The sequence below is a fragment of the Sciurus vulgaris genome (genome assembly GCF_902686455.1).
Source record: "Sciurus vulgaris genome assembly, chromosome: 4".
Lineage (NCBI taxonomy): Eukaryota > Metazoa > Chordata > Mammalia > Rodentia > Sciuridae > Sciurus > Sciurus vulgaris.
In genome coordinates, this window is record NC_136464.1 from 55,281,959 (window position 1) to 55,306,866 (window position 24,908).

General features: G+C 56.4%; 2 protein-coding genes across 3 annotated transcripts in view; both read left to right on the plus strand.

Annotated features, from left to right (window-relative positions):
* The window catches only part of ASCC1 (activating signal cointegrator 1 complex subunit 1), a 106,897-nt gene extending 106,200 nt beyond the window's left edge, over window positions 1-697 (plus strand). For both annotated transcript variants that reach the window (XM_079137115.1, XM_079137117.1), the window contains one exon: window positions 561-697. In XM_079137115.1, the coding sequence (XP_078993241.1) occupies window positions 561-566 (6 nt within the window). In that variant the 3' untranslated portion in view covers window positions 567-697. The remainder of the gene's footprint in view (window positions 1-560) is intronic.
* Window positions 586-24,634, plus strand: SPOCK2 (SPARC (osteonectin), cwcv and kazal like domains proteoglycan 2). Its single transcript, XM_079137146.1, has 10 exons — window positions 586-1,041; window positions 16,522-16,567; window positions 16,814-16,928; window positions 18,169-18,283; window positions 19,674-19,788; window positions 20,210-20,329; window positions 20,906-21,124; window positions 21,707-21,769; window positions 23,445-23,582; window positions 23,698-24,634. Exons 1-10 carry the CDS (start codon window positions 853-855, stop codon window positions 23,841-23,843), a joined length of 1,266 nt encoding a protein of 421 aa, XP_078993272.1. The 5' UTR covers window positions 586-852; the 3' UTR covers window positions 23,844-24,634.
* The last annotated feature ends 274 nt before the right edge of the window (window positions 24,635-24,908 follow it).

The window sequence follows — 24,908 nt, forward strand, 5'->3', positions numbered from 1 at the left end:
TTAGGGTTGCCCTAAGAAGAGCTAACAAAAGGGTAACAGACCCTACACAGCTGCTTGGGGAGAAGGACATCTGCCCCTGTTTCACCAGCAATTCAGTGCCCAGGCCTTGCCTTGAAAAGAGCAGGAGGGGCTGGCAGCAATAGTTCTGAGGCAGCCAGTTGTTATATGGCTTTTGTCTTAAGGAAGCCACCCATTACGGTAGAGCCGTAACTCGCAGGAAGCCAGCTGTCAGGGCTGTGGCGCAGGTCCCTCAGGGTGGGAGGCAGGGGGAGGGAAAACAGACTGCGGCCAAATTCCCTTTTAGACACCTGAGCCTGGCAGGATTTGTAACCGGAGAGTTTTGCGTCTTTTCCCCAACCCCATCTTCCCTGGGGAGATCCGAGCCCTTCTTTCCACTTGGGGAGACTGCAGGGACATCTCAGGATTCTGCTGCCTTGGTCTGCAACTCCCTGAGCGCTTGGGCTGCGCTGCGGCTGGCTGGCGCTGGGCGCTCTGATCCAGCGCTCGCTTTGAAATCTACCCCCTCCTTTTTTTTTTTTTTTTTTTTTTTTTTAAACCAGGTATGATGATGTCAAACGTGATGCCGATGCTACAGTTACAGACACGGCCCCTGCTGGCGCAGCCTCTCTGATTCTCTCTCCCTCCGCGTCCAGCGCTGGGCTTTTTCAGACAAGTGCATCTTCTAACCAGGTCACATTTCAGCCACGACCCACCATCCGTCAGTCACTAGAGTCAGACCGCAGGAGGAGGGCTGAGGAGGACGGCAGCGTTTCCTTCACCAACAGCAGGGTGGAGGGAAGGACGTTTAAATCCTGCAAAAGTCAAGACTCCCCAGGTCCAACCCAGACCACGATGCGCGCCCCGAGCTGCGGACGACTGGCACTGCCACTGCTGCTCCTCGCCGCAGCCGCCCTGGCCGAAGGCGACGCCAAAGGGCTCAAGGAGGGCGAGACCCCCGGCAATTTCATGGAGGACGAGCAATGGCTGTCGTCCATCTCGCAGTACAGCGGCAAGATCAAGCACTGGAACCGCTTCCGAGACGTAAGTCCGCAGGGCGCCAAGGGCCGAGGCCCTGGCGCAGGTTTGGGGAGCGAGCCTCGGAGTGGAGACCCCCGCGCGGAGAGCGCTGGAGCCGGCACCGCGCGTCGGAGCGAGGCTCCGGCAGCCCAAGCCTCCTGCCGCCGCATGGGCTAATTACGCCGAGAGTAAACAGCACCAAGAGAGTCCCAGCCCCGGGCCCCTCCCCGTGTCCCCGCGGCCAGCGGCCTTGGGACCCCCAGTCTCGCACCCGCTAGAGCAAGTCCCAGGCGAGGAGACTCTCCGGGTGCGCGCGCTCGAGACAGGGTCTCCCGGCAGGCCGGGCGTGGAGATGGGTGTGGGGTGCGAGGACTGGGGCCCTGGCTGCGTCTGGACCCCGACCTGCCCTCTCCGTTTTTTGAGCCGCCCCCAGGCCTGGCCCCGGCCGGGTGGGTGCGGCGGGCTCCACGTACGCGGCACTGCAGAAGGCACAGGTCTGGGTGGGGCCGGCGGGGAAGGTAGCGCCGCGTCGCGTGGGTGCCCTCTGTTCCTACCTTGGGCTTTGCGGGAGGGGGACAGAAGGGGCAGGAACCGTTGCCGGGGCCTTGAGTCACCCTTATAAGGGTCCTGGCCACCTTTATAAGATGAGATGGTGGAAGGTGTGTCGGGGGCAAGTGACAGCGGTGAAAATGTCCGAAGCCACCTCCGGGTGACTGCCAGACCGGTTCTGGGGTCCCCGAGCAGAGGGGCGCTCGTACGAACCGAGGCTGATTTTCCCGGACCAACCTGGGGGCGGTGGACGACCCAGGGCAAGGAGAGGGCTCACAACGGGAGCGAAGGGTCTGTGGCCGGGTGGGCTTGAGCAGCAGAGGAGCCCAGAAGCAGGGGCTGGGGGGCCCCTGGCGGACGCCTGCCCAAACCCCGGCTTAACCTTGAGCCGAACTTTGCCGGGTGGGGGGCGGGGAGGCGCGAGGCGGCTGCGGACTAGTCGGTCGCTGCAGCACTTTGTTTACCGGCACCTGTAGATCGGAGGGGAAATCGGAGGCGGCATTCCCAGGGGGGCCGCGCCTGCCTCCGGCCTGGCGGGTGGGGTGGGCAGGGGTGAGAGAAGGAGGGTGTGGCCGGTCCCGGAGAACCGTGGGGGGCGCGGTGGGGGATGGGCCGGATGTGCCAGAGGAGATGCAGCTGGTCCGGGTGACCTGGTGCTAGCTGACGCCTGGACCCCAGAAAGACTCTTCTAGGATCCCTATTCCCCATTCTTACTTCTCGGGATTGCCCTAGATTCTATCATCGGACCCACTTAGGACAACACAGGTCACACCTGACCTTCCTTGGTTCCTCCTGAACTGCGTGCATCCACAAGTTCCTTAGAAATTTTTTTAAAACACATGGCACCACGCTTATGCTCTCCAACCACATGATGGGAAAAGGCAGAGATATGGATCTTTTTGTTATCCTGAGACAAGTGACTCCCCAAAGTCAGACGGCAGGTTGTAATTCACAAAGGAGAGGAGGAACCATAGGCAGCAAGGTTTCAAGGCTGAGGGGCCTGGCCCCCAAAGGGGACTGTTGGTCCCATGTTTGCCCACCCAGGGTTGGTCCAGCCCGGGAGTCTGGAGCCCCAGCAAAACCTTCCCCAGGCACCTGCTGGCCCAACCCAGATTAGCCGCAGTCTCCTGCCGCTGCCTGGGCAGCAGCCCTGGGGCCCAGCAGTGAGGGGGCGGCAGCAGGCTGGCCCATCCTGAATCCATGTGTCACTGGTCCAGGCCTCCCTCGGACTGGCTGGCTGTTTGATCTGCCGAAATGGGACTAGTGAAGGTCAGAGGGAAAAGAAATGCTTAATCAGAACAGTGATGGTTTAAAAATAAAAGATTTCTTCCACTTCCCTTCCTCCACCTGCTTCCAGTAGCCAGCCCGGTGGGTGAGAATAAATATCTGCTTGACCCCCCCTCCCCAGCACAGGGTTGCCCACCTGTCTCCCTGTATTGGTGCCAACCGCTTCCCCCTTCCTCCCATGCTTATCAGAAGAAAGGCACCCCATTTGAAATTCTTCAGGTCCTACCCCCATAGGATTCATGGAAAGCTTTGGGGCACATATTGATGGAGGGGCCCTCCAGCTTTAGTAGGGCAGATATCCTTCCAAACCCCTTTTAAGGTAGCCCTGCCTGCAGAAGGACAGGGTCAGAGAGAGAAGTAGGACAAAGACTGGGTAGGAGGGCCTGGCCATGGGGATCTGTTGGCAGCTTCTGCAGAAAGGCAAGAAGGAGGCTGCTAGCCCAGAGCCACTGCATTGCATAACTCCAGTGGTACCACAATGTGAACGGCGCCCCCTGGAGTTGTGCAGTGCACAGACTGGAAACAGGAACTCTGCCAGTACTACAGACACTTCTCATCCTTCCTGTGCCAATAAAGACTCTTCCTCTCATCCTAAGGGCTGACGGTCCTCCAGCTGGGCTCAGTAGCATCAATTTTTATATACATTTCCATCAGGCAGCTGACTTGAAAATACAAAAAACTTGGCTCCCCACAGGAAAGAAGGGAATTTCTTTTGAACCTCTAAGGGGTTGCCAGGTTGAGCTTGAACCAACCACAAAATGGCTCAAGGTCTTCTAGTTTGCCCAGGTGGGAAGGAGGGATATTCTCAGGCAATAGGATTGAGGGAATCGATGGTGGGAAATATCTTTTTAAATAGTATTGAGAACTGAGTGGATGATTGAAGGGTCAGCAGAACAGAGAAGAGGAAGACCTCTTGGGAATGCTCCAATTTGGACTTGGTCAGAGCTGGTTAGGAGGCGTTCAGTTTAGCATTCTTTCTTTGAGCACTCGGATTATAGGGGAAGCAGGATTTGCCAGCTGAATAAATCCTCCCTCCAGTGGGCACAGGGCTCTCACATCTAATGCCCGGTGTCCTGCTGCCAGGGAGGAGGACATTTGTGTTCAAGGAGATAGGGAGGCTCCCCAGTCCACAAATCTAGCTGTGCCCTGCCCTGAGCTGTCTTGGGTTTTTCCAAGCCCTGCTCTCCAGTGCTCCTATCTCCAGATTCACTCCCTGCAGAACTGGGTGGGACTTTACCGCAAGTCTTTGGAACAAAACATGCAGGCTCTCGATGAGGTGGACACTCAAGAGGAGATGGTCCATTACACAGCATCTGCGGGGCAGGCTCCCCAGAGTTTGGCGAGGAAGAACTGACTGTTCTCTTTCTTCCTGGCTCTTCTCTCCTTTGTTACTCCACTTCCATGAAATTTTAATTGTATTTGCAAGTGTCTGGCGTAGTGCTTGGCACCCAGAGGCACACCGTTAATACATGTCCCATTGCTGATTGCAAGGAGCATCTTCCTGTCCCTGCAGTGGGCACTTTATGTGCACTGTGTCCTGTGCCTCTAAACAGCCCATGTGATACTTATTGTTCCTTTAGAGTCTACCCATTTTCTGGTAGAAGAAATTGAGACACAGAGAAATTGATAGTTTCCTCAAGGGACAAATAGCTAGGAAGTGGCAGACCAGGGATTTGAAACTAGGTCATCTAATTCAGCTTTGCTTTTTGGGGTACACAAGGCCTAATCCTTAGTGACTATGAGAAGAAAGGGTTACCCTGAAGAGCAAAGTCTACCCTGGCTTGTGTCCTCTCAGTTTCCAAGGATGCCTTGAGCAGGAGCAGGACCTCCTTGGAAGGTGGACCAAAGCCCCCAGTGTTCTACAGCCTGTCACCAGCGTGTCCCCCACCCAGGCCTAACAACACCCCAAAGGCAGCTCTCCACCCAGGAGGATGCGGAGTGCAGTGTTCCAGGACTGCCTGGGCTTGGATTCAGTTTCTGGTCACAGGATGCCAAGCCTGTCACATCACCCCTCTGAGTTTAATGGTTCCGTAGTGAAAAAAAATGAAGTGAACGTGTACCCATGGAAGTATCCTCTCCAAGGGCCGAAGGCATCCATTTCAGGAAATACCCTTCCCCATAGAAAAACCCCCAGCTGGATCATCGTAGTTCTGGAGCTGGCCTGCTCTGAGCCTCAATCTCCATGCCAAGGACGTCACTGTAGGCTAATTCCCGTATTCACAGCAGATCTGAGCGCCTCCCACTTGCCAGTGACTTCACTCTGACCCTGGGCATTGACTCAGGGGTATTAGTATCTGCTGGCTGCATGTGATTTTCCTGTTTTGTTTGTTTTTTGATACTGGGGATTGAACCCAGGGGCACTGTATCACTGAGCAACACCCCCAGCCCCTTTTTATTGATTGATTGATTGATTGATGTGGTTCTGTTTATTGAACCTAGCTGTGGTATATCCCTAGCTTTTCTTTTAAATCTGAGTCAGGATCTCACTAAGTTGCCCAGCCTGACCTCAAACTTGTGATCTTTCTGCCTCAGCCTCCAGAGCAGCTGGAATTACAGGTGCGCACGACCACACCGGGCTGATTTTATGAGCACCAAGTAGGCCCAAGGGAAGTATGAGTCACAGAGAGAGTCCTGGAGAGCTCCCCTCCCCGCCTCCTACCCACCACACCTGAACCCATGCAAGTGTGGGGGTGAACTGCACAGATGTTGGTGGGGAAGTGGGGTGTGTGAAAAGAACCCAAAAGTGGGTCAGAAGGGAGTCTGCAGTTGGGGCTCAGAGATGGGAGCGGGGGTCCTTCCCTGGTCTCCACCTCTACCTTGGTTTTTAAGTCCTCTCTCACTGGAGGCGTGGCATCTCCAGAGCACAGTGAGAGACTCCTGAAGGCCCAGTGGGACATGGAGCCTGGGAGGTGAGGGAGAGAAGAGCCCCGCTGCCTAAAGGGGCTGTGTGCTGTGCACACACCACCTGCTCTTCCAGGTGTGGAAGAAGGTAGAGAGCCAGCACCTTCGTTCTCCAGGAGGTCAGAAGCTGACCCAGGTGCAAGAGGCTCTGTCTTACTCCAAGCCCCAAGGGCCTAGGGGCAGTGCACTGCTCCTCTTCCTAGTAGGACACACCAGCTGTGTGACCTCTGGGCAGTCACTCTGTCTCTCTGGGCCTTGGTTTTCTCATTGGTGTAATGGCAGGCTCAAGAAAATAATCCACAGACCCCTGAGCAATCTGTGACTCCAGGGAGATGATACAAGGGCCTGAGCCCTCCACCTGCAGATATGTCCTCCTTGCCACCACCACACGCTGGGCTGCAAGTCTTTGGATTCAAGGAAGAGATCTTCAAGAAAGAGAGAGGATCTGTGACTAGGTCAGGGTCAGCTGTGCATTGACTGCAGACTGAGAAACCTGAGAAAAGGGGCCATCTGGTATCCCAGGGCCAACGCCAGGCCGGATGCACACACCAGTCATCTCAGTCCCTTTGGGCTGGCTGTAACAATGTGTTGTGGGTGGGGTGGGTGAAACGACAGCGTTTCCTTACCATTCTGGAGGCAGGCGAGTTCAAGATCAAGGCATTGTCACCTTCGGGGTCTGGCGAGGGCCCCTTCTCGTTCACGGCAGAGAGGACAAGCTGCAGTCTCTTTTCACTTAAGGACACTGATCCCATCGTGGGGCTCTGCCTCATGACCTCCTCTAACCCTGATCTCCCGAAGGCCCACTCCTAGTACCATCCTACAGGGGGTAGAGTTCCCTGTGAATCTGGGGGTGCAGCCGCTCAGTCCATAGCACGACCTCTGCGTGCTTCCTTGTAGGTGCAGCGTGGGTCTGGTTAGTGCCGTGGACAGGGGCAGTGAGCGCCCAGGCCTGGCCTAGGTGGATTTCAGATACTCCCCGTCCCGCCTTGGTGGCTCTGAGGTGGAGCAGCTCCCACCCAGCGCTCCGTTGCAGGTACAGCGCCTTCCTCGGGATCCTGCAGCACTTATTGGCCAGGAGCTGCTTGGCATTGGTGGTGCTGCCTCAGGGCGTCTCTGACACTGCAGGCTGGGTCTCCAGAGTCCTCCTGCTGGTGTTTATAATGTGTTTGTCACTTCTCTCCCGTCCTAAGCCCCTGAGGGCGGGTCTGGGAATAGACTGCTGGTGTGCCCTTCCACTTATCCCCAGAGCATTCCCGGGATGTTTGTGCCCACAGTGGGCACGCCACAGGAGGAAGCGCTGGCACCGTGGCATGTGAGCGGCAGGAAGGCTTCCTTCCCGCTGCCTCCAGCACCTGCCACTCCTCTCCAGGTAGCAGCTTTGTGGTTCAGGCAGGAGGGTAACCGGGTGCGGTTATCTGGGGGAATCTCTTCCTCTTTCTGTTCCCCAGAAAGCTGGGACAGACACTCCTAGAACCTGGACCCAGACTCCAGTGATTGATTTGTAGGACAGGTTGTGAGTGAAGGCATGAAGGAAGATCGTCCCCCAGACCCTGTTCTTCGGGCCCCTGTGCCTGCAGCAGCTGCCCCCTTTGATGGGAGAGCTCACAGTGCCCCCACCTCAGTGCTGCCACAGAGACCTGTGGGTGGGCAAGCACCCGACTCCCCTAATGGAGAGCAGTGTCCCCAGCACAAGGCATCTTTCTCCCTCCGGCTCTACCCCAATGCCTGCGAAGAGGTCACCGCTGGACTCAGCACAAAGGCAGGCCTGACCCAGCCAGTGTCTCACCCCTGCTTGGGCACAACTTCCGGCCCTTCCCTGACTCCTTTTTCCCTAGCACAGGTCAGAGGATGTGAAGAGTGAAGTTGCTCAAGCTCCTTTTCCACTCCTCTGGAAGCTCTCAGTTTTGAAGAACTGGGGAGCCTCAGCAGCCCTCAGCACTCACCCCGACCTCTTAACCTGTGAACAATGAGTTCATGGGAAGGGCAGGAGCCAGGGCCCGCCTCCTCTGTGGCCTAATGTTCTCCCACTGGGCCAAGCCCCTGTCCTCAGCTCCAGTCTCTAAAGTCTTCCTCAGGGGTCTCTGGGGTTGAAATCCTGCCCTCCCCCATACGCCAGAAAGGAAACTGAGGCCCGAGGCTGCTCAGAATAGAGCCCAGGCCCCTTCATGTCTCCCCCCTGTTCTCTGCCTTTTTTTGGGGGGTGGGGTACCAGAGACTGAACCCAAGTTGCTTAACCACTGAGCCCTTCTAAATATTTTATTTAGAGACACAGTCTCGTGGAGTTGCTTAGAGCCTTAAGTTGCTGAGACTGGCCTTGAACCCATGATCCTCCTGCCTCAGCCTCCCGAGCTGCTGGGATTATAGGGGGTGTGCCACGATGCCCAGCTTCTCTGACCTTTATAGTTTGCAGGGGCCACTGGTGCCCCTGGAGTCCCAGGGAGATCAGACCCCTGGCATCAGGTTGGAGTCCCAGGGAGATCAGGCCCCTGGCGTCAGGTGGGTGTTGGTGTGGGCATACCTGAGCCCAGGCCGGGCTCCTGGCATGCAGGGAGTGATGATAAGCACATTTTTGCCTTCCAAGGAAATTCCTCCGAGGGGAGAAGAGGTGGGAGGCGGGAGTCTCCCAGATGCCTGTCTCCTTCTGTTTGTCCAGGCCTCATGCACCACCCGGGCCGTCCCCTCGGGGAGAGGGTATTTAGTGACTGCGCTTCCCAGGCTGCCCAGCTGCCTCTTCCCCCACACAGGGGGCACTGTGGGTCAGAGGGGGGATGACAGGCTCAGTTGAGAAGTCCTGAGTGGCTCCCTCTTCACGCCTCTCAGCTCCTTTCTGGGCCCCTCTCTGTTCCTCTGTGGCTGTTTTCAGAGAAGGGCAGGGGGAGGCCTGAGCACAAGTTTCCCCCACCCGGGGCCTACTTCATGGGCCCCAGCACAGGCTCCCTGACCTCAGGAATGAGGAGCAAATAATGTGAGGGACCGGGCCTCTCAGGTGTTGGGTGAGGCCTGGCCCACTTCCACTTTTAGAAATTCTTGACCTGTAAAGAAAACGCAGAAATGCCCTAATGGGGTTACAAAATTGTGGTTTATTGAAATCTCCTGATAAACTTCTTTCAGTTCTGTGGATGTCCTCTGGAAGACAATGGCAGAGTCTATATTTGAGGCCCCTTGTGACCTTGAGACCCCCAAGGCCTCTGGCCCTGGCCTGCTCCTAGGCTCTCACCATGTGCCTTCTAAGTGCGCAGTTTGGGAATGCTTTCTCAGACATCGTCCCTGAGTCCCTCCACCTGGGTGTCTTGTATGGCAAGGGACCATCCCCATTTTATAGGCAAGGAGGATGAGTCTGTCCAGGGCAGGCGACTCTTCCTGGCTGTCAGTGGCAATGCTGAGTGGGCCCAGCAGCTGGCTGGAGGGCCGGTCTCCTGCACACACTGCAGCAGAGGGGCAGGTGGAGATTTACAGGGCGTGGCTTTCACCCCAGTAAGCTGGGCTCCTGGAGAGCTGCTCCTCCTTTGCTTGGTTTGCTGCGTGTCCCCTCCCCCAGCAGATGGGCAGGCTGGGAGAGGCTGGGTTAATTCAAGCTGCGAAGTGAGCGGGTGATTTGGGTGCTAATTAAAATGACAGGAAGTAAACAGCCTTGGAAACACCCAGCATGCGCCCCCTAAGCCCGCTAGGCCTGCGCACTCCCATCTCTCCTCCAGCTTGGCGCAGTGGGCCCGTCTCCATGGCAACTGGGCCGAGCTGCAGAGATCAAAGCAGGAGATGGGTTAGCTCCAAACCAGCTGAACCAGGGGCGAGTGAAAGGATTTCTGGAAAGAACCTGGAGAAGGGAGGCCCTTGGTGTCTTCCCCCTCCATATCCAGTCCCTCCGCTCCTGGCTGTGGGTCTCCCTACCCTGGGGCTGAAGTGGAGCTGATGTGGTAGAAAAAGTCACTCATAGGTTGGGATTAGGCCTCCTGGTTCCATCCCTGGCCTGAGATGTTCTTCAGCAGCTAGCATTTATAGAGAGCTGGTTAGGGACATAGATTCTGGAGTCAGTTCTGTGTGCCAATCTTATTCTGCTGTGCAATTGCTGTGTAATCCTTCACAAGTCACTTAACCTCTCTAAGCCTCCATTTTATCAAGTGAGAAATGGGAATAATAATGTTAAGTTTCTCTTAGGGTTACTGTGAAGAATAAACAAGTCAAATGAAACTGAACATATGGATAGATATACCCAACTGGAGGGGTGGCATTGAATTAGTGGCACATATACAGCAAACTAGGCAAATGAAACAAGAAGGCAATTATAAATTCAATGGAAAACAAAAAGTTATAGCAGAAGATAAAAATAATCATTATGTAGCCAAAAAAGAAGTAAACAAGTCAATGAATGAAAAGTGCTTAGCACAGTACCTCCCCCATGTTACTGCTGTAAAGACGGTGGCTGTTGTTAGTACTGTTATTACTCTGCACTGGGTGCTGGGCACAGAGAGTTGAACTTTATATGGTCTCTGTCCTCAGGGAATTGGCACCTAAATAAGGCAAGATCAAACAAAAGCAACACTTCCAGTGGTCACTAGAGCCATAGTAGACTTGTATGGGGCCCAGTCAGCCAAGGGATAACTAGGTGGGGTTAGGGAAGATGATGCCTGAGCTGGGTTTTGAAAGCTAACTTGAAGTTCCGGGGCTGGATGTGAACACACGTTCCAGATGGAGAAAGTGGCTGAGTGAATGTCTGGCCTGTGGACATGGGACCCAGGTAGCCAGGGACACATGAAAAGATGGGTCTTCTTCTGTAGGTAACAGGAAACCAGGGAAGGGCTTTGACATCTAACATTATTATATTTTTTCCTTTCATTTTCAAGTAATGCACATTTCATCGTAGAAATCTTGGAAACTTGGGAAAAGCAGAAAGGTGCCAAAATGTACTATATCGGTGCCCTGAACACTGCCACTCATTTTGATACTAATCTTCTTCACTGACTCATTTCATTTTTTCCCCTCAAAATGAGAATAGACTGTCTATTCTAGAATTGCTTTCTAGAAAGACCTCTGTCCAGTGGCTGCAGCGGTGTGGAAGTTGGATGCGCCCATCTAACCGAGGCCAGCAGGGGGTGCTGCAGTAACACAAGTCTGCAGTCGGGTGGGCCAGGGCTGGAGAGAGGTAGTAGAGAACTAGGAGCAGCGGAGGGTCCTTGGGAGGAAAGGGCTGTGCAGAGTGTTCAGCATGGAGAGGGTGATGTGGCATGCTACAAAGGACGAGACCTGGGTTGGAAGTCAGGAGACTGGATTCCAGGGATTTGGCTGTTCCTTTGCCCGGGAAGTGTTTGTTCTGTATGAGGCACCCCTGGAAGGAAGAAGAACCGCTGGGCTGCTCTTTCCACCCAAGGCCCCATTAGAGGTGAAGAAACCAGAGAACCTAAGCAAAGTATCAGACGCGAGATGCGTAGCTTCGGCGGATCTTGGGCTTGGGCCCTGGCCAGGGGCCTTACTCTGCCCACTTGGAACAAGCATAGGCTTAATCAGAGCCAATCCACCCGTGACCGTCCAGGGTCTCAGGTGACCCTTGGGCATTAGAAAGTTTAAAAAGCTCCTTCTATGATTCTAAGGGACAGTTCTTACTGAGGCCCACCTGGTCCAGGGGAGGAAACTAAGCCTGTGTGGGGAAGTCACAGGCCCAGGACACCAACAGACCAGGTTAGAGCAGACTCCTGGTCCACATTCCTCCCTGCCAGTCTCTGCACCCCCCGCTCGAGTGCACAACGCTGCTCCTAGTACACATACGAGGTGGGATGGGGTTGGGAGCTCGGCTTGGCTCTTCATCACTCTTGTGGTCCCTGACTGGTTTCTTTGCCTCTCTGTGCCTCAGTTTCTCATTTTTTTATCATATTGATACAAAATACTTGGAGAGGACTTACATGAAAAGCATCACGTGATACAAGCCAGGATGGATTTATACACTCCAGAAGTTTCTTCCACCTGTTTGCTCTGTGGTCCTAGGTAGCGGTGCTCACCAGGTGAAATGGACAGGCTCCTCTGGTGGGTCTTGGCCCATTTCCCCTCTGGTCTGACCCTTTCCCCAGGGCCCTATAGAGGGGTTCTTCCAAATCCCTTTCTGTCAGGTGAGGGCAGAGGGGCAGCAGAGCCCGAGTAGGACTCAGCCTCCTGCTCCTGAGGAGACCCTGGGGCCCTCCTTAGACCATTTCTTTTCTTTTTTCCTTTTCTTTCTTTCTTGTCCCTTTTTGCAGTACTGGGGGTTCCACCCAGGGTGCTCTTCCACCCTTTTTATTTTGAGACAGGCTTCACTAAATTACCCAGGCTGGCCTTGAATGTGTGATCCTTCTGCCTCAGACTCCCGAGTAGCTGGGACTACATGCAGCGCTCCTGTGCACTCGGCTTTATCGGACCATTTCTCACAACTGCTAATGAGCCCATTTGGGTGCCATAAATAGACACTGCTGCACCAAAAGGCCTCGTTCACACTTGCCAACACACACCTCTTTTTCAGCTTATAGAAAGTGCCAAGCCCATCTGACCTCAGGGGCCCCTTAGTGTGGGTGTCCCTCAGCTTTGCCCCACATTGGCCCCTCCCATGTGCCCACAGGGCATCCTCCTCCCATGCTCCCTGCAGGACTTCCTCTGGGGGCCTCTCTGTCCCCACCTTTCAGGGGCCCCTCATCTTTCTTCTCCTTTTCTCCACCTGTATCTGTGGTCTCTCTTGCTGTCGTAACAGCTTTGACTTGTGGTCTGTGTCCTGCACGCCAGGCACCATCTGCTTTAGTCCCAGAGCAGGGCCAGGAGCTAGGTGCCGAGCTCCTCCAGGCCTGGCGCTCGGCTGGCCGGGGAGGCGGGGATTCAGAGCCTCCTCTCTCATCCCTCCCACTGGCTGCTTCCATGGTCCTGGGAGTGAGGGTCCCGGGATCCAGAATCCCCGGCCTCGCTCCTGTCAACCCGCCACAGTGGAGGCACAGGACTTAGCTAGACCCCAGGACACGCTGGTGTGCAATAGAGGCCCCCCGCAAGCTGGACCAGGAGGAGCCCCTCGCTGGCAGCTGGGGGCATGGGTGGATCTCTGGTTCCTTCCTTCCCTCCTCCTTTCTTTCCTTTCCCTTTCTGTCCCATTTCCCCTTCCGGCTTCTCTCTTCCTCTCTCTCCCTCCTTCCTTCCCTCACCTCTTTCTCTCTCGTTCTTTCTCAGTACTGAGGATTGAACCCAGGGGTTCTCTGCCACCAAACTACATCCCAGCCCTTTTTACTTGAGACAGGGTTTTGCTACGTCACCCAGGCTGATCTCCAACTTTCGATCCTCCTGCCTCAGCCTCAGGAGTTGCTGAGATTATAGGCGTGCACCACCACTGTTGGCAGAGCTGCTGGTTTCCTAGAGGTCCTAGTCCCATCCTCATTGTCCCCCGAATTTCTAATCAGAAATCCTTGATCTTGACCTTCGAGAACGCACTTTGAACTGAGTCTCACACTTCTGCCCATGCTCACTAGAGTTTAGGCAGCAGGGCTAGGCTAGCAGACTCCAAGGCCCTCGGCCCTCAGCTGGTGCCCCAGGGGCTGGAGGAGCCAAAGGCCCCTCCCCTCCTTCAGTTCTGGTGCAGGTGGGTTAGGGGCACATATCTTGGTGGTTAAGGGCAGCTGACACACCTGCCTCCCAAGGCCCAGCCATTTTCCTCTCTTTATAACCTCATCCCCCTCCTCCTTCCCATAGAAGGGGAGCAGGTAGAGGGACCCAACCTGATAGTCTGCTTTTGCCCCTTCTTGTTATTTTTTTCCCCAATACTGGGGATTGGACCCATTGGACTGTGGCTCAGAAGCCATCTACCTCTGAGCCACATCCCAGCCCTTTTTTGTAATTTTTTTTTTTTTTTTTTTTTTTGAGACAAGGTCTCTCTAAGTTGCTTAGACTGGCCTCTGACTGATATCCTCCTGCCTCAGGCTCCCAAGTAGCTGGGATTACAGGCATGCTCCACTGTGCCTGGCTTGCAATCCTTAACTTCCTGTCCTCGTAACTCTGGCCTCAACCCCTTGGCCACTGCTGGCCTCTGCTTCCAATCTGTGGTGGGGTGGACACCAGGTGAAGAGGACCCCTTACTCTGTGGTGTTCCTGGACAAGAAAGGCTGGGTCTGAGTTGGATTTTTTTGACCTGAGCCAATGGGGGAACATTGTATGCACAGCCATGGAAGCTTTCCCAGGGGCTTCCAGGGGCTCAGCTCAAGCCCTGGGGCACCCAGGAAGCCCCTCCTGGATCTTCCTCCTGCCTGCTTCTGGGCCCAAGGACTGAAGGACACTTGCTGCTTGGTCATGTTGAAGGGGCCTCGGGTGGGCAAAGTGAAGGGGTAGGGAGAGAGAAAGGTTAGCATCAAAGGAGAGAGAGACAGGGAGAAATAGCGAGCTGAGCGGATCCTCGAGGGAGAAGTCAGTTGTTCCCTGACCCCCCTTCCCCTTTCCGCTCACCACCCTCCCTCTCACTGTGGAAGAGGCAGGAGGAGGGCCTGGGCTCCCAAGTGTGAAAACTGGAGGCTGCTCACAGGAGTGGGTTTTGCTGCTTCGTTTCTGGGTGGAAACCATCTGGTGTAGGGTGAACCGCCTCAGCGTCCTTATTTTTACGTGCTGCACACTTGTGGCTTCTGTGCGCGTTCTGCGCACACACGATACATGTGCGGTGCACCTGGGCCCGCCCGCATGCCCACACGTTTGCAGAAGCACACACTCGGAGGCACGACTGTACCCAACACAGCTGCCTCAGTGGGACAATCGCCTGAACAGCCCTGGCCCTCTCTGGCCTTTGAGCCAGATGCCCCACTCCTGCTGGCTTCCAGGAAGGCTTGGGAGGCCGGAGCCTCGGGCTTTCAAAACCCCATGGGAATTCCCTGTCACTGCTCCTAGGTTCCTGCCGGTGCCTGAGTCCCATGCCGTCTCCTCTCAGGTGTGACAGCTCAGTGTCTGGTCCCTACCCACCCCAACCCTGCAGTGTGACCTCTGCCCCCCTCCACTGCACATCTCTGATGGGAATGGGGTGGGACTCAGCATGAAGGGCTGCTGGGCATGGCTTTTTGTGCCCTCTGCACAGGGGGCTGTGCCGGCTCCCCGGCATTCACACAGGCCAAGTTCACACATGTACGTCCATGGTCTGTGTCAGGTCATTTTCTGGTCTCTCCTGCACACGAAGGGGCCCAACCAGGTGACCTCAGATGGCCTCTTCAGGTTTGTTTTGACCAGCGTGACCAAGCTCTGGGGTCTGTTGAGGGGTGAAGGGGGATTGGAAAATAAAGATTCACAGACACAGATCTCGAAGATTAGTTTGGGATCAGGTGGAGCTCTGCTCTCTGATGGAGATGCAGGTCTAAAGAGTTACATCAGCCATCTTTATTTATATATGTCTCATCAGGTTAAAGACTATGCAACTGTATTCTTTGTATTCAGGAAAGTTACAGAAACTAGGACATCTATGTAGCTTTTCCATAGTTGCAATCCACAGTTGCAAAGTGCAATGTTAGGAGCTCTGCATAGCTCTGAAGAAAGTCCAGTGTTAAAAGTTACTATAGGCGGCAGGAACTGGAGAAGCAGAGCTGGTGAATCGTGGTTGTCCAGTTCCTTCCTTTCCAGGAGCTGTGTGCCTGAGGTCAAGGTCAGAGATGATAGGACTCTTGCACGGAGCCTCCTCATGCAGGGCATTGCTACAGTAGCCAGGCATCCTGTGCCCTTGCAACAGAAACATTCCCAGGCACCCAGCATGCCACAGCCATGAGGGCATCAGAGACCCCCGATCTCAGTAACTGCTCCCCCATCCTCCGTCACTGCTCTCAACACTGGTGCCTCTGACTGATGACTTGAAGGGGGACCATGATAAATAGGGACGCTATCGTCACTGGCGTGGCCACCCCCATGGCTCAGTGTGCCACCTGAGCTCTGCAGAGAAGGCAGGGACCTTGAGTGAGAAACAGTCCCTTGCAGCCAAGAGGAGAGGGTGGGTCCTTCCTCCCACCCCACTCACAGGGTGTCAGGTGTCAGGAGGGGAACCTGCTGAGGAAGGGACCCTAGAAAAAGAAAGAGTGCACCCTGTCTGGGTCACTAGGGCACAGACATAAGAATCACTGTCCCCGGGCAGTACAGGCCCTTCAGACATCTGTTCTGGTGGTGGTACCTGGGTGGGGTTGTCACCCTCTCAAATCCACCAGCCTCATCCTTCTGCTCCTAGGGTGAGCTCACAGTTGTCTATGGTGAAGATGTAGGAAGACTGGCTTGCAGTTGGAGTCCCTAGGGATCAGAGACTATAGCTATCAGAGGATGTTGCCCAGCACCCAGGGGCACATGAGGCCGGGGGTACCCTGGGACCTCATGGCCTCAGGGTGGGCCTCACACTGAAGTCCTCGTCTGTCTCTCTTTCTCCCTTGCTCATTTCCATGGCCTGCTGCTGCATCCTGGCTCCAGGAGGTGGAGGTGAGTCCTGCCTGGGCCCTGGCATGTGACCTGCCTAGGCCCTGTGCCGTTCCCTCCCCCGGCACCCCCCCACCCGGACTTCTCTTCCTCTGCTAACATCCAGTCTGGGGTGGGAGAGTAAGACCCTTATGGGAGTCTGGATGTGGGCTTAGGGGGCAGAGGCATAGGGGAGGCACCTGGAAGGGCCTGGGTGGACAGGGGTCCTCTGGGCAGACACCACGACGGCAGCAGTCTGCACGTGGACGCCGTGCCCAGGCCTGTCCTCTACAGTGCAGTGGCCACTAAGCCTCAGCTCTGGGACGGGAACTTTAGCCCTTCCCCTCTCCCCCTCCCTCTGTCCTCTAGGATGACTACATCAAGAGCTGGGAGGACAATCAGCAAGGAGATGAAGGTAACGTGCCCCTCCTCGGTGGCGAGAGGGGATTGACCCTCGAGAGGATGTAAGACCAGAGGGCTAGTCCTGATTTGGCCTGGGGGACTTCTTGACCAGCCAGGCCCTGGCAAGGGTGGGACTTCAGAGCTCAGGAGCTCTGGTTATCAAGGGCTGCAGAACGGAGGGGCCTCTCAGCTCAAAAACAGGGCTGGGGGCGCCTGTGTACTCCCAGGTGATCTGTGTCCCAATCTTGTATCCCTGCAGCCCTGGACACCACCAAGGACCCCTGCCAGAAGGTAAAGTGCAGCCGCCACAAAGTGTGCATCGCCCAGGGCTACCAGCGGGCCATGTGCATCAGCCGCAAGAAGCTGGAGCACAGGTAAGGGGTGGGAGACCCACTCACTTGACCCTCTCTCGTGTATCAGCTACCTGCTGCTGCGAAACGAAAACTTAGTGGCTTAAAACAACCAACATGTACTATCTCACACAGTTTCTGGGTGTCAGGAATCCTGAGATGGTTCTGGCTCGGGGTCTGTCACAGGTGGCAGTCACAATGCTGTGGGGGCTTCCAAGTTACTCTCAGTGTTGTGGGTCAGAGGCCTTTCCGCATAGGAGCGCTGAGCCTCCTCACAACATGGCCGCTGGCTTTCCCTAGAGTGAGTCCTCTGAGAGAGACCGCAAGAGGAAGCCACACCTTAGGAGAACAATTAACAAATACTGTGGGACCCAGGGAGAGTCACAGCTCCTCTCTGGGCCTGAGTGTCCATATCTCTAAGATGAATAGGTTCGACCAGATCAATGAGGTTCCTCCAGCTCTGACCTGCAGGACTTCATGAAATAGTCAAGGCGGGAGCTTCTGAGGCTTACAGCAGAGGAAGGGGGAGGGGCATTTGAAGAGTCTTAGCTCCAGCCAAGGACAAGACCCTGCCTAGCTCCAGGACCCCTGGAAAAGGCCCCATTTCCCTCACCATCCTCCTGTATCATGGAAGACGAGACTTGCAGGTCGTACTCTTAGATGCCCGAGGGGCCTGGCATGGACAGTGGCTGGCGAGGGGCCCCTCTGGAGAGCACAGCCCCAGTGGGAAGGGGGCAGCAACTTCTCGCGCTGACCTATTCTGGCTACATGGGGATGCAGAACAGGGTCTGCCACATGTTCCTCTTGTCTCAGAAAGGCCAAGAATTCAGGGTTTTATGTGAACTTTCCCATTTTGCAAATGTTGGTGAATAACTCAGCGATAAGCAACCACCTCTACACCTGGTGGCCAGACAAGATGAGCTGTGGGCCTGCTGTGGCCTGTGGGTTTGCCACCTCTGATTTGGTCTGATCCCCCACACCAAGTGAAACTCCCCTCACCTCTTGCAGTCAGCCAGCCTGCTCCCCAAAGGCCCCTCTTGGCTCAGTAACCCCTGGGAAAGAGCCAGCTGCAGTTCATGGCCTACACACTAGGCCCCACCCTCAGGAGCTTGAGGAGGGCCTGGCAGGGTGATGGCAGAGGGTGGCAGGGGTAGGGAGGTGGCTGATAGACTGCTGGGCCAGCCTCTCGCTGACACAGATCTGAACTTCTCCTATCCCTCTCATTGTTTCCTCCCTTCCCATGTCCTCCCACCATCTCCTGTAGGATCAAGCAGCCTACCCTGAAGCTCCATGGGAACAAGGACTCCATCTGCAAGCCCTGTCACATGGCCCAGCTGGCCTCTGTCTGTGGCTCCGACGGCCACACTTACAGCTCAGTGGTGAGAAGTCCCGCACCCAGGTGTTGGGGGGGTGCACCTGAAGCCACAGGGAGCCGAGGGGACACTGAGCTGGGGCCTCCTGAGGGCCAGTGGGGCCTGACGGCTCAATCCGTGCATCCAAAGCAGCCATCCTGCAGGGCACAGGAGGGACCTTGGCAGCCCTGGTTGGAGTGACCTGAGAGATGGAGCCAGAGCCTGTCCCCAACCTTGGGCAGGTGCAGAGAGGGGGAGGGGCTTGGAAGAGATACCTGGGCAGGTAACTGCAAGTGGAGTAATCAAGGAAGGGCCTCTCAGAAGTCCCAAGGAAGTTGCTCTGCTGACCAGGTGCTGGGGTGAAGAGAAGGCCACACAGAAGCCACAGTGTCACCAGCAGCAGGGAACCTTCTGGGCAGGAGGGAAACCTCTTCCATGAGAAGACAATATGGGGAACAACCATAATCAGAGGAACACCTTATGGGATTTTGTGAGGATTAAATGAGTTGGTGTTTGTGAAAGCATTGTATGAACTTCAGAGAACCAAGGATATGCGGGTGCTAGCGAAGAACATGCCTACTAGCAAGAGGAGGTTGGGATCGCTTGGCCCTGGGCAGGCACACTCTATTGGCTAGGCTTAGAGGACAGAGAGATGGAGGAGGAAGAGGAGGAGGAGGAGGAGGAGGAGGAGGAGGAGGAGGAGGAGGAGGAGGAGGAGGAGGAAGGTTCATGTCCTATGTCGAGGACAGAGCAGGCTGTTGGGGGAGGCTGCGGTCCAGGGTCACCCTGTCCAGTAGGGAGGCAGAGGCCTTGGGTAGGTCTGGCTTCCCTCCCAGCCCCACTGCCCTGGGCACGTCACTGGGCCTCCCTTTGCCTTGATGTTCTTTGCTGAGCACAAGAAACCAGGGCCGAAGGGACCAAGGGAGATAATGTAAAATGCTACAAATGACCCACTTCACAGTGCGGTCACCCCAGGGGGAGAAACCAGTGCAGCCAGGGGAAGAGACTTTACTGGCAAGGAATGGAGGAGCCCCTTCCAGACACTGGCCGGAGGCTGGGGGCAGTAGATGTTCAACAGATGGTGACTGTTTGTTATCAGGAGAGCTGAGGGGTAGCTGTGGGAAGAGCCCATTCCCCAGGGCCCAGGGACTGTGACACAGAGGAGGCTGGGCCCTGAGAGCTCTAGGCAGCCAAAATGGGGCATGGGGGCGAGCGGTGGAGAGGAGATGGGTCCAGGAAAGGCAGACACTCAGAGAGAGCCGGGCGGACTCCTGTGCCACCCTTCCTGGGCCTGCTGCCTCTTCCCCTTGGTCTGCAGAGGGACAAGGAGGGCCTTCCAGGGGGTATGAGGCCCAAGGGTGGCCATCTGCAGGGACCCATGGGGTGAGCCATCACCAGCCCCGCCCTTCTCGTGCAGTGTAAGCTGGAGCAGCAGGCCTGTCTGAGCAACAAGCAGCTGGCCGTGAGATGTGAGGGCCCTTGTCCCTGCCCCACGGAGCAGGCGGCCACCTCCACCACCGACGGCAAGCCAGGTAACCAGAGTGCAGGGCCACAGCCAGGCGGGGGTGGGCTGCGCCGCTGGGTCGCAGAATGGAAAAGGAGAGGTGGTAGAAACAGGGAAAAGCCCGAAGGCCCCGTGCTCAGGGGCCCAGGCTGCAGAGCAGGAGGCCTGGACCTCAGCCCTCATGTCTTCCCTGGGGGTATGAAGGTGGGTGGAGGGAGGGACTTGGCCACAGGAAGCCGCGCCTTGCTCTCATTGCTGGGAAGGACAGTGGGGAGGGGAGGCGAGCTGCATGAGGCTGGGAGAGGAAGCTCCCCACTTCCACCCCCGTCCCTCCTGGGCCCTGGTCATTGACCAGCCTCCTGGCCCACAGGGCAGGATCCCAACTGAGATCAAGCCTGCTGCCTCCACCACACTCACCCCCACACCCTCTTCTGTTCTGCCACCTGCAGAGACCTGCACAGGTCAGGACCTGGCTGACCTGGGCGATCGGCTGCGGGACTGGTTCCAGCTCCTTCATGAGAACTCCAAGCAGAACAGCTCAGCCAGTGGAGCAGCCAGCCCGGCCGCTGGTACAGGAGCTGGTGGCCCTCCCGGGAGGAGAGGGAGGAAGGGATAGGCAGGGCTGAGGAGACAGTGCGCACAGGGCCAGCCTACCCTTACTCCTTCCTGCCAGACCCTCAGCCCTGAGTGTGGCTCCCCAAATGGGACCCCCATAGATGGGGAGGTCAGCTTCAACCGCAGCAGGAAGGACTGGCTAGCTAGTAGGAAGGACTTTGAAACATGGGTGGGGACCTTAGACCCTCAAGTGGGTAGCCAAGGGAAAGTAAAACATTATTTTTTTCCTGGGGTTGGGGATATAGCCCAGTGGGAGAGCACTTGCCTAGCATGTACTGGGCCCTGAGTTCAAGGAATCTCAAAATTCTTTGAAAAAAAAAATTTTTTTTCAAGTGTTTCTTAAAACAGGATTTTGAGCGGTTGAGGTGCAGACCTGTGTAGCGGTCAAGGTGAGGACTTTTGGCCGTTCTTGAGTTTCTCAACCACCTTAGATTCTAGGCTGGCCCGATGCTGAACTGAAGGCTGGGGCTGAGACTGGGGGGAGGGGCAGGCAGACGCACACAGCGTGTCTGAATCCAGCTTCTCTCCAGGGCTGGACAAGAGCCTGGGGGCCAGCTGCAAGGACTCTATCGGCTGGATGTTCTCCAAGCTGGACACCAGTGCTGACCTCTTCCTGGACCAGACAGAGCTGGCTGCTATCAACCTGGACAAGTATGAGGTCTGCATCCGCCCCTTCTTCAATTCCTGCGACACCTACAAGGATGGCCGGGTGTCCACTGCTGAGTGGTGCTTCTGCTTCTGGAGGGAGAGTGAGTGTGGGCCCTGGCCCTCTGGGTGGGCCCTGCCCCCGTCAGGCTCTCTGGGAGTCAGTCCCAGGAAGGAGGCTGGCACTGTTTTCATTGCACTGTGAGGCAGCTTGGAGAGGCTGGTGACTTCCCCAGGCCCCAGAGGTAGAGGCTGACCACCAGTTATTCTCAGTCCGGATGGTCCTTCTAATGTTCCCTCTAGTCTTAGGTTTCTCCTGGGGTCTCCCCACCCAGGGTGGCCACATGATCACCCCACCTCCTCTATTGAATCCTTCTGACTTATCCTATGGATCCCCAACCCTCAGAGATCCCTAGGCTTCTTGGGGTTCTCAGCCCATCCTGTAGCCGTGATGTCCTCCTCTAACGAGAGACTGGGTGTTTGTGTGTTCATCCCTCAGAGCCCCTGTCCTGATTTCAAAACAATAGAGGGATCAGGGCATCTTACCACCGCCCTGGGGTGGCCCTGTGTCTAAGACTGCATTTCATCTTACAGAGACCCTGCTGGGGTCTCTAAGCCTTGGGAGGTTCATCGTGTTCCATGGGCACCATGGGACAACCCCTCAGAGGCTGCCTCTCCCCCCACAGAGCCCCCCTGCCTGGCGGAACTAGAGCGCATCCAGATCCAGGAGGCTGCCAAGAAAAAACCAGGTGACTGTTGGACAGGGTGTGCACAGGAGGCAGGGAGGCTCCCCGGAATTCCTCTGAGGTTTAGAGGCTGAAGGACTCCCCTCCCCTCCCCCACCACTGACTTTATGGCAAGAACTGAGCCTGGATGAGGCTCTGGCCCAGGCTCTGGCCCAGGACACAGACAGGGAGACACCTTCCTGTTTCTGTCCACATAGTGGGCCAGGGTCTCCCCATCTGCCCCTCAGTAACTGTGTTTTCAGCATTATTTTACGGCTATCCATAGTGGGACTGGAGGTTGAGAGGCAGAAAGACCCTAGAACCTTCCATTCTGTTCACTTCAGCAAGTGCATATGTAAAACTTGAGCAGGCCCATCTGTGGGAGACGCACGCTCACATGCTCCACAAATACCCTGGAGCTCCGGTCAGAACTGTTGGACAAGACAGACAAGGTCCCTGGCCAGTAAGGCCTTCACGTAGTCTAGCTGGAAACATGCAACGCACAAAATCCCACCCCAGAAGGACAGAGCTGCTGACTGACTTGTGGGCAGTGCTGAGGGAGGTTACAGGTGGATGTGAGTTAGCCTGAGGGGTCAGCAGAGGCCTCTCTGGGGACCTGGAGTTATGGGGAGACCTGAGGGAGGAGAATGAGCCAGATAAGAGCAAGTCAAAGACAGGACAGAGCTGCAGATTCTTGGAGAACAGGGGGCAAAAAAATAAAAGACCCATGTGAGTAGAATTTGATAGTCAAAGGGACAGAGGTTCAAGGGGCAAGTCACACAGGGCCTTGTAGCTCCTTGAGAGCAGCTTGGACATTAACTGGGTGGATGAGACCACTGGAAGCACCCGTAAATGCCACAATGGCTGTGGGGCCAGTGGCCGGCAGGGGCTGGTGTGAGCTCATGTCTGCAGGACTCTGGCCTCTCTCCCCTATTCCCAAGCAGACCTCCCGTGCCCCAAGGCACCTCCCCCAGAGGACTGTGTTACCCTAATTGCCTCTGTGTCTCCTTCCCGAACCAAGTGGGCAGTCATCTCAGAACGGGTCTGGCGAATGGACAGAAAAGCCGCAGTTCAGGATCAGAGGGAAGGGAGTGGCCCTGAAGGCAGGTCCCATTGAGAGGGACTGCGAGGAGAAGGCCAGGCATTCCATTCCTGGTCAGGGACAGAAGGCAGTGGGATCCAGGCCGTAGGGCATAGTGAGAGCAGACTGACTGTCCTGGAAGATGTGGGCCATGGAGCCACCACAGAGACCCCAACAGGTTATTTAGGGAAGTGGGTTTTCTTTTCTTTTCTTGGTACCAGGGATTGAACCCAGGGGCACTTACCCACTGAGCCACATTCCCAGCCCTTTTTTATATTTTATTTAGAGACAGGGTCTTGCTGAGTTGCTGAGGCTGGCCTTGAACCTGAGATCCTCCTGCCTCAGCTCCTGAGCCCCTGGGATTACAGGCGTGAGCCACCCCTTTGGGAGCGGTGTCGGCTGGGAGGACGAGGAGGAGAAGGAGACCGTGGGTTTTCTTGTTTCCTGTCAGGAGAACTGGAGAAACCAGCCTTGGGCACCTGGGTTTGTTGAGGGGGCAGTGCTGTGCTGGCCGGGCTGGGGGGCAGTGGGCCCTGCTCGTGCCCAAGGCTCTGTGGCTGCACTGCAGAGTCCACACCAGGGCCCCTGTTCTGACCCTGCGGGCCCTGTCCCACTCAGGCATCTTCATCCCGAGCTGTGACGAGGACGGCTATTACCGAAAGATGCAGTGTGACCAGAACAGTGGCGACTGCTGGTGTGTGGACCAGCTGGGGCTGGAGCTGACCGGCACCCGCACGCACGGCAGCCCCGACTGTGGTAAGGGCTGGGTGGCGGCAGGGGCTTCTGAGGACCTGCGCTGGGATGGCCAGGCTGAGTGGGGAGAGAGGTGGCCAGCAGGTTCCTGATCTAGCTTGGCTTGTGTCTTTCACAGACGACATCGTGGGTTTCTCAGGGGACTTTGGGAGCGGTGTCGGCTGGGAGGACGAGGAGGAGAAGGAGACAGAAGAAGCAGGCGAGGAGGCCGAGGAGGAGGAGGGCGAGGCGGGCGAGGCGGACGATGGAGGCTATATCTGGTAGATGGCCCTTGGGAGCCGTGGCAGGCCAGGGTGCTGATGGCCAGGGAGACGGGCCAGCAGGGACCTGGACAGCAGCAGGCAGCTTAGCACGTGGATCCGAAATCAGTCAGAAGGACCCTGGCTTGGCGGGGAGGCCTCGAGGTGTGAGTGCATGGTATGCGTGAGGCATGTGTGGCTGGGCGGGCGAATGCGTGTGTGCGTGTGGCATGCGCTGACCAACGTGTCCTTGACCCCTCACGCTCCTGGCAGCGTGAGTCACCCAAAGGCCCTTCAGCTTCCCTGTAGTTTTCTTTCCATCTGTTGTTGGTTTTAAAATACACACACCACACACACACACAACCACACAGGCAAAATCAATGAACTGAAATGCCCGGTCCCTGTCCCTACCCCAACACTCTGGGGTTCCCACCCTGGCTCAGCCAGCCCTGCCTACCCTTCTCCCTCCCTCTGCTGGGGTCAAAGGTGGGGAGGGCAGGCTGCTTCCTCGGAGCTGAAGGTCTTCCCAAAGTTGGGCGGAGTTGGTGTGAAACCAGCCTCAGATGATGGGCCGGGACACTGGCCACAGCAAGACCTGTCCCTCTGCTGAATTCCCAAGCACTGGAGAGACTCTTCTGACCCAAGCCAGAGTGACCAAAGGGGGCTGAGAAGGAGCTGGGGGCACAGGGCGTGGGCACAGGGGAGAGGAGCCCTTCCCACAGGAGGGGTGGAGCAGCGCGAGGAGCAGGGCACGCTCAGCAGAGGGAGGCTGCAGGCACAGATCCGGGCAGGCTAGCTGCCAGGCCCCAGAGCAGCTCCCCTTTGGCACAGTCTGGTGGGGTGCTGCTTTTGCCTCTGTCCCTCATGCCAGGGTCTCCCTTGTCCACTCCAGGGAGCCTGAAGACCAGGAGCGGCAGATGTGTGCCCACCTTCCTGACCCCCTAATTCAATGCTCCCCTCCTGCTCAGACCAATAGACAGACATGTCCCTGGGACCCTGTGAAGAAGAAGCAGTTGGAAGTTGCTGCCTGCTGAGGCATGATCCTTCCTCACCTCTCCTCAAGGAGGAGAGGTACCCCTGGGCCATCCCC

Excerpts from the sequence above, each read along its gene's own strand:
- SPOCK2 (XM_079137146.1), top strand. The coding sequence starts at position 853 with ATGCGCGCCCCGAGCTGCGGACGACTGGCACTGCCACTGCTGCTCCTC. Across the intron at positions 16,568-16,813 it reads CAATCAGCAAGGAGATGAAG|CCCTGGACACCACCAAGGAC; the intron begins GTAACGTGCCCC and ends GTATCCCTGCAG. Across the intron at positions 23,583-23,697 it reads GCACGGCAGCCCCGACTGTG|ACGACATCGTGGGTTTCTCA; the intron begins GTAAGGGCTGGG and ends TGTCTTTCACAG.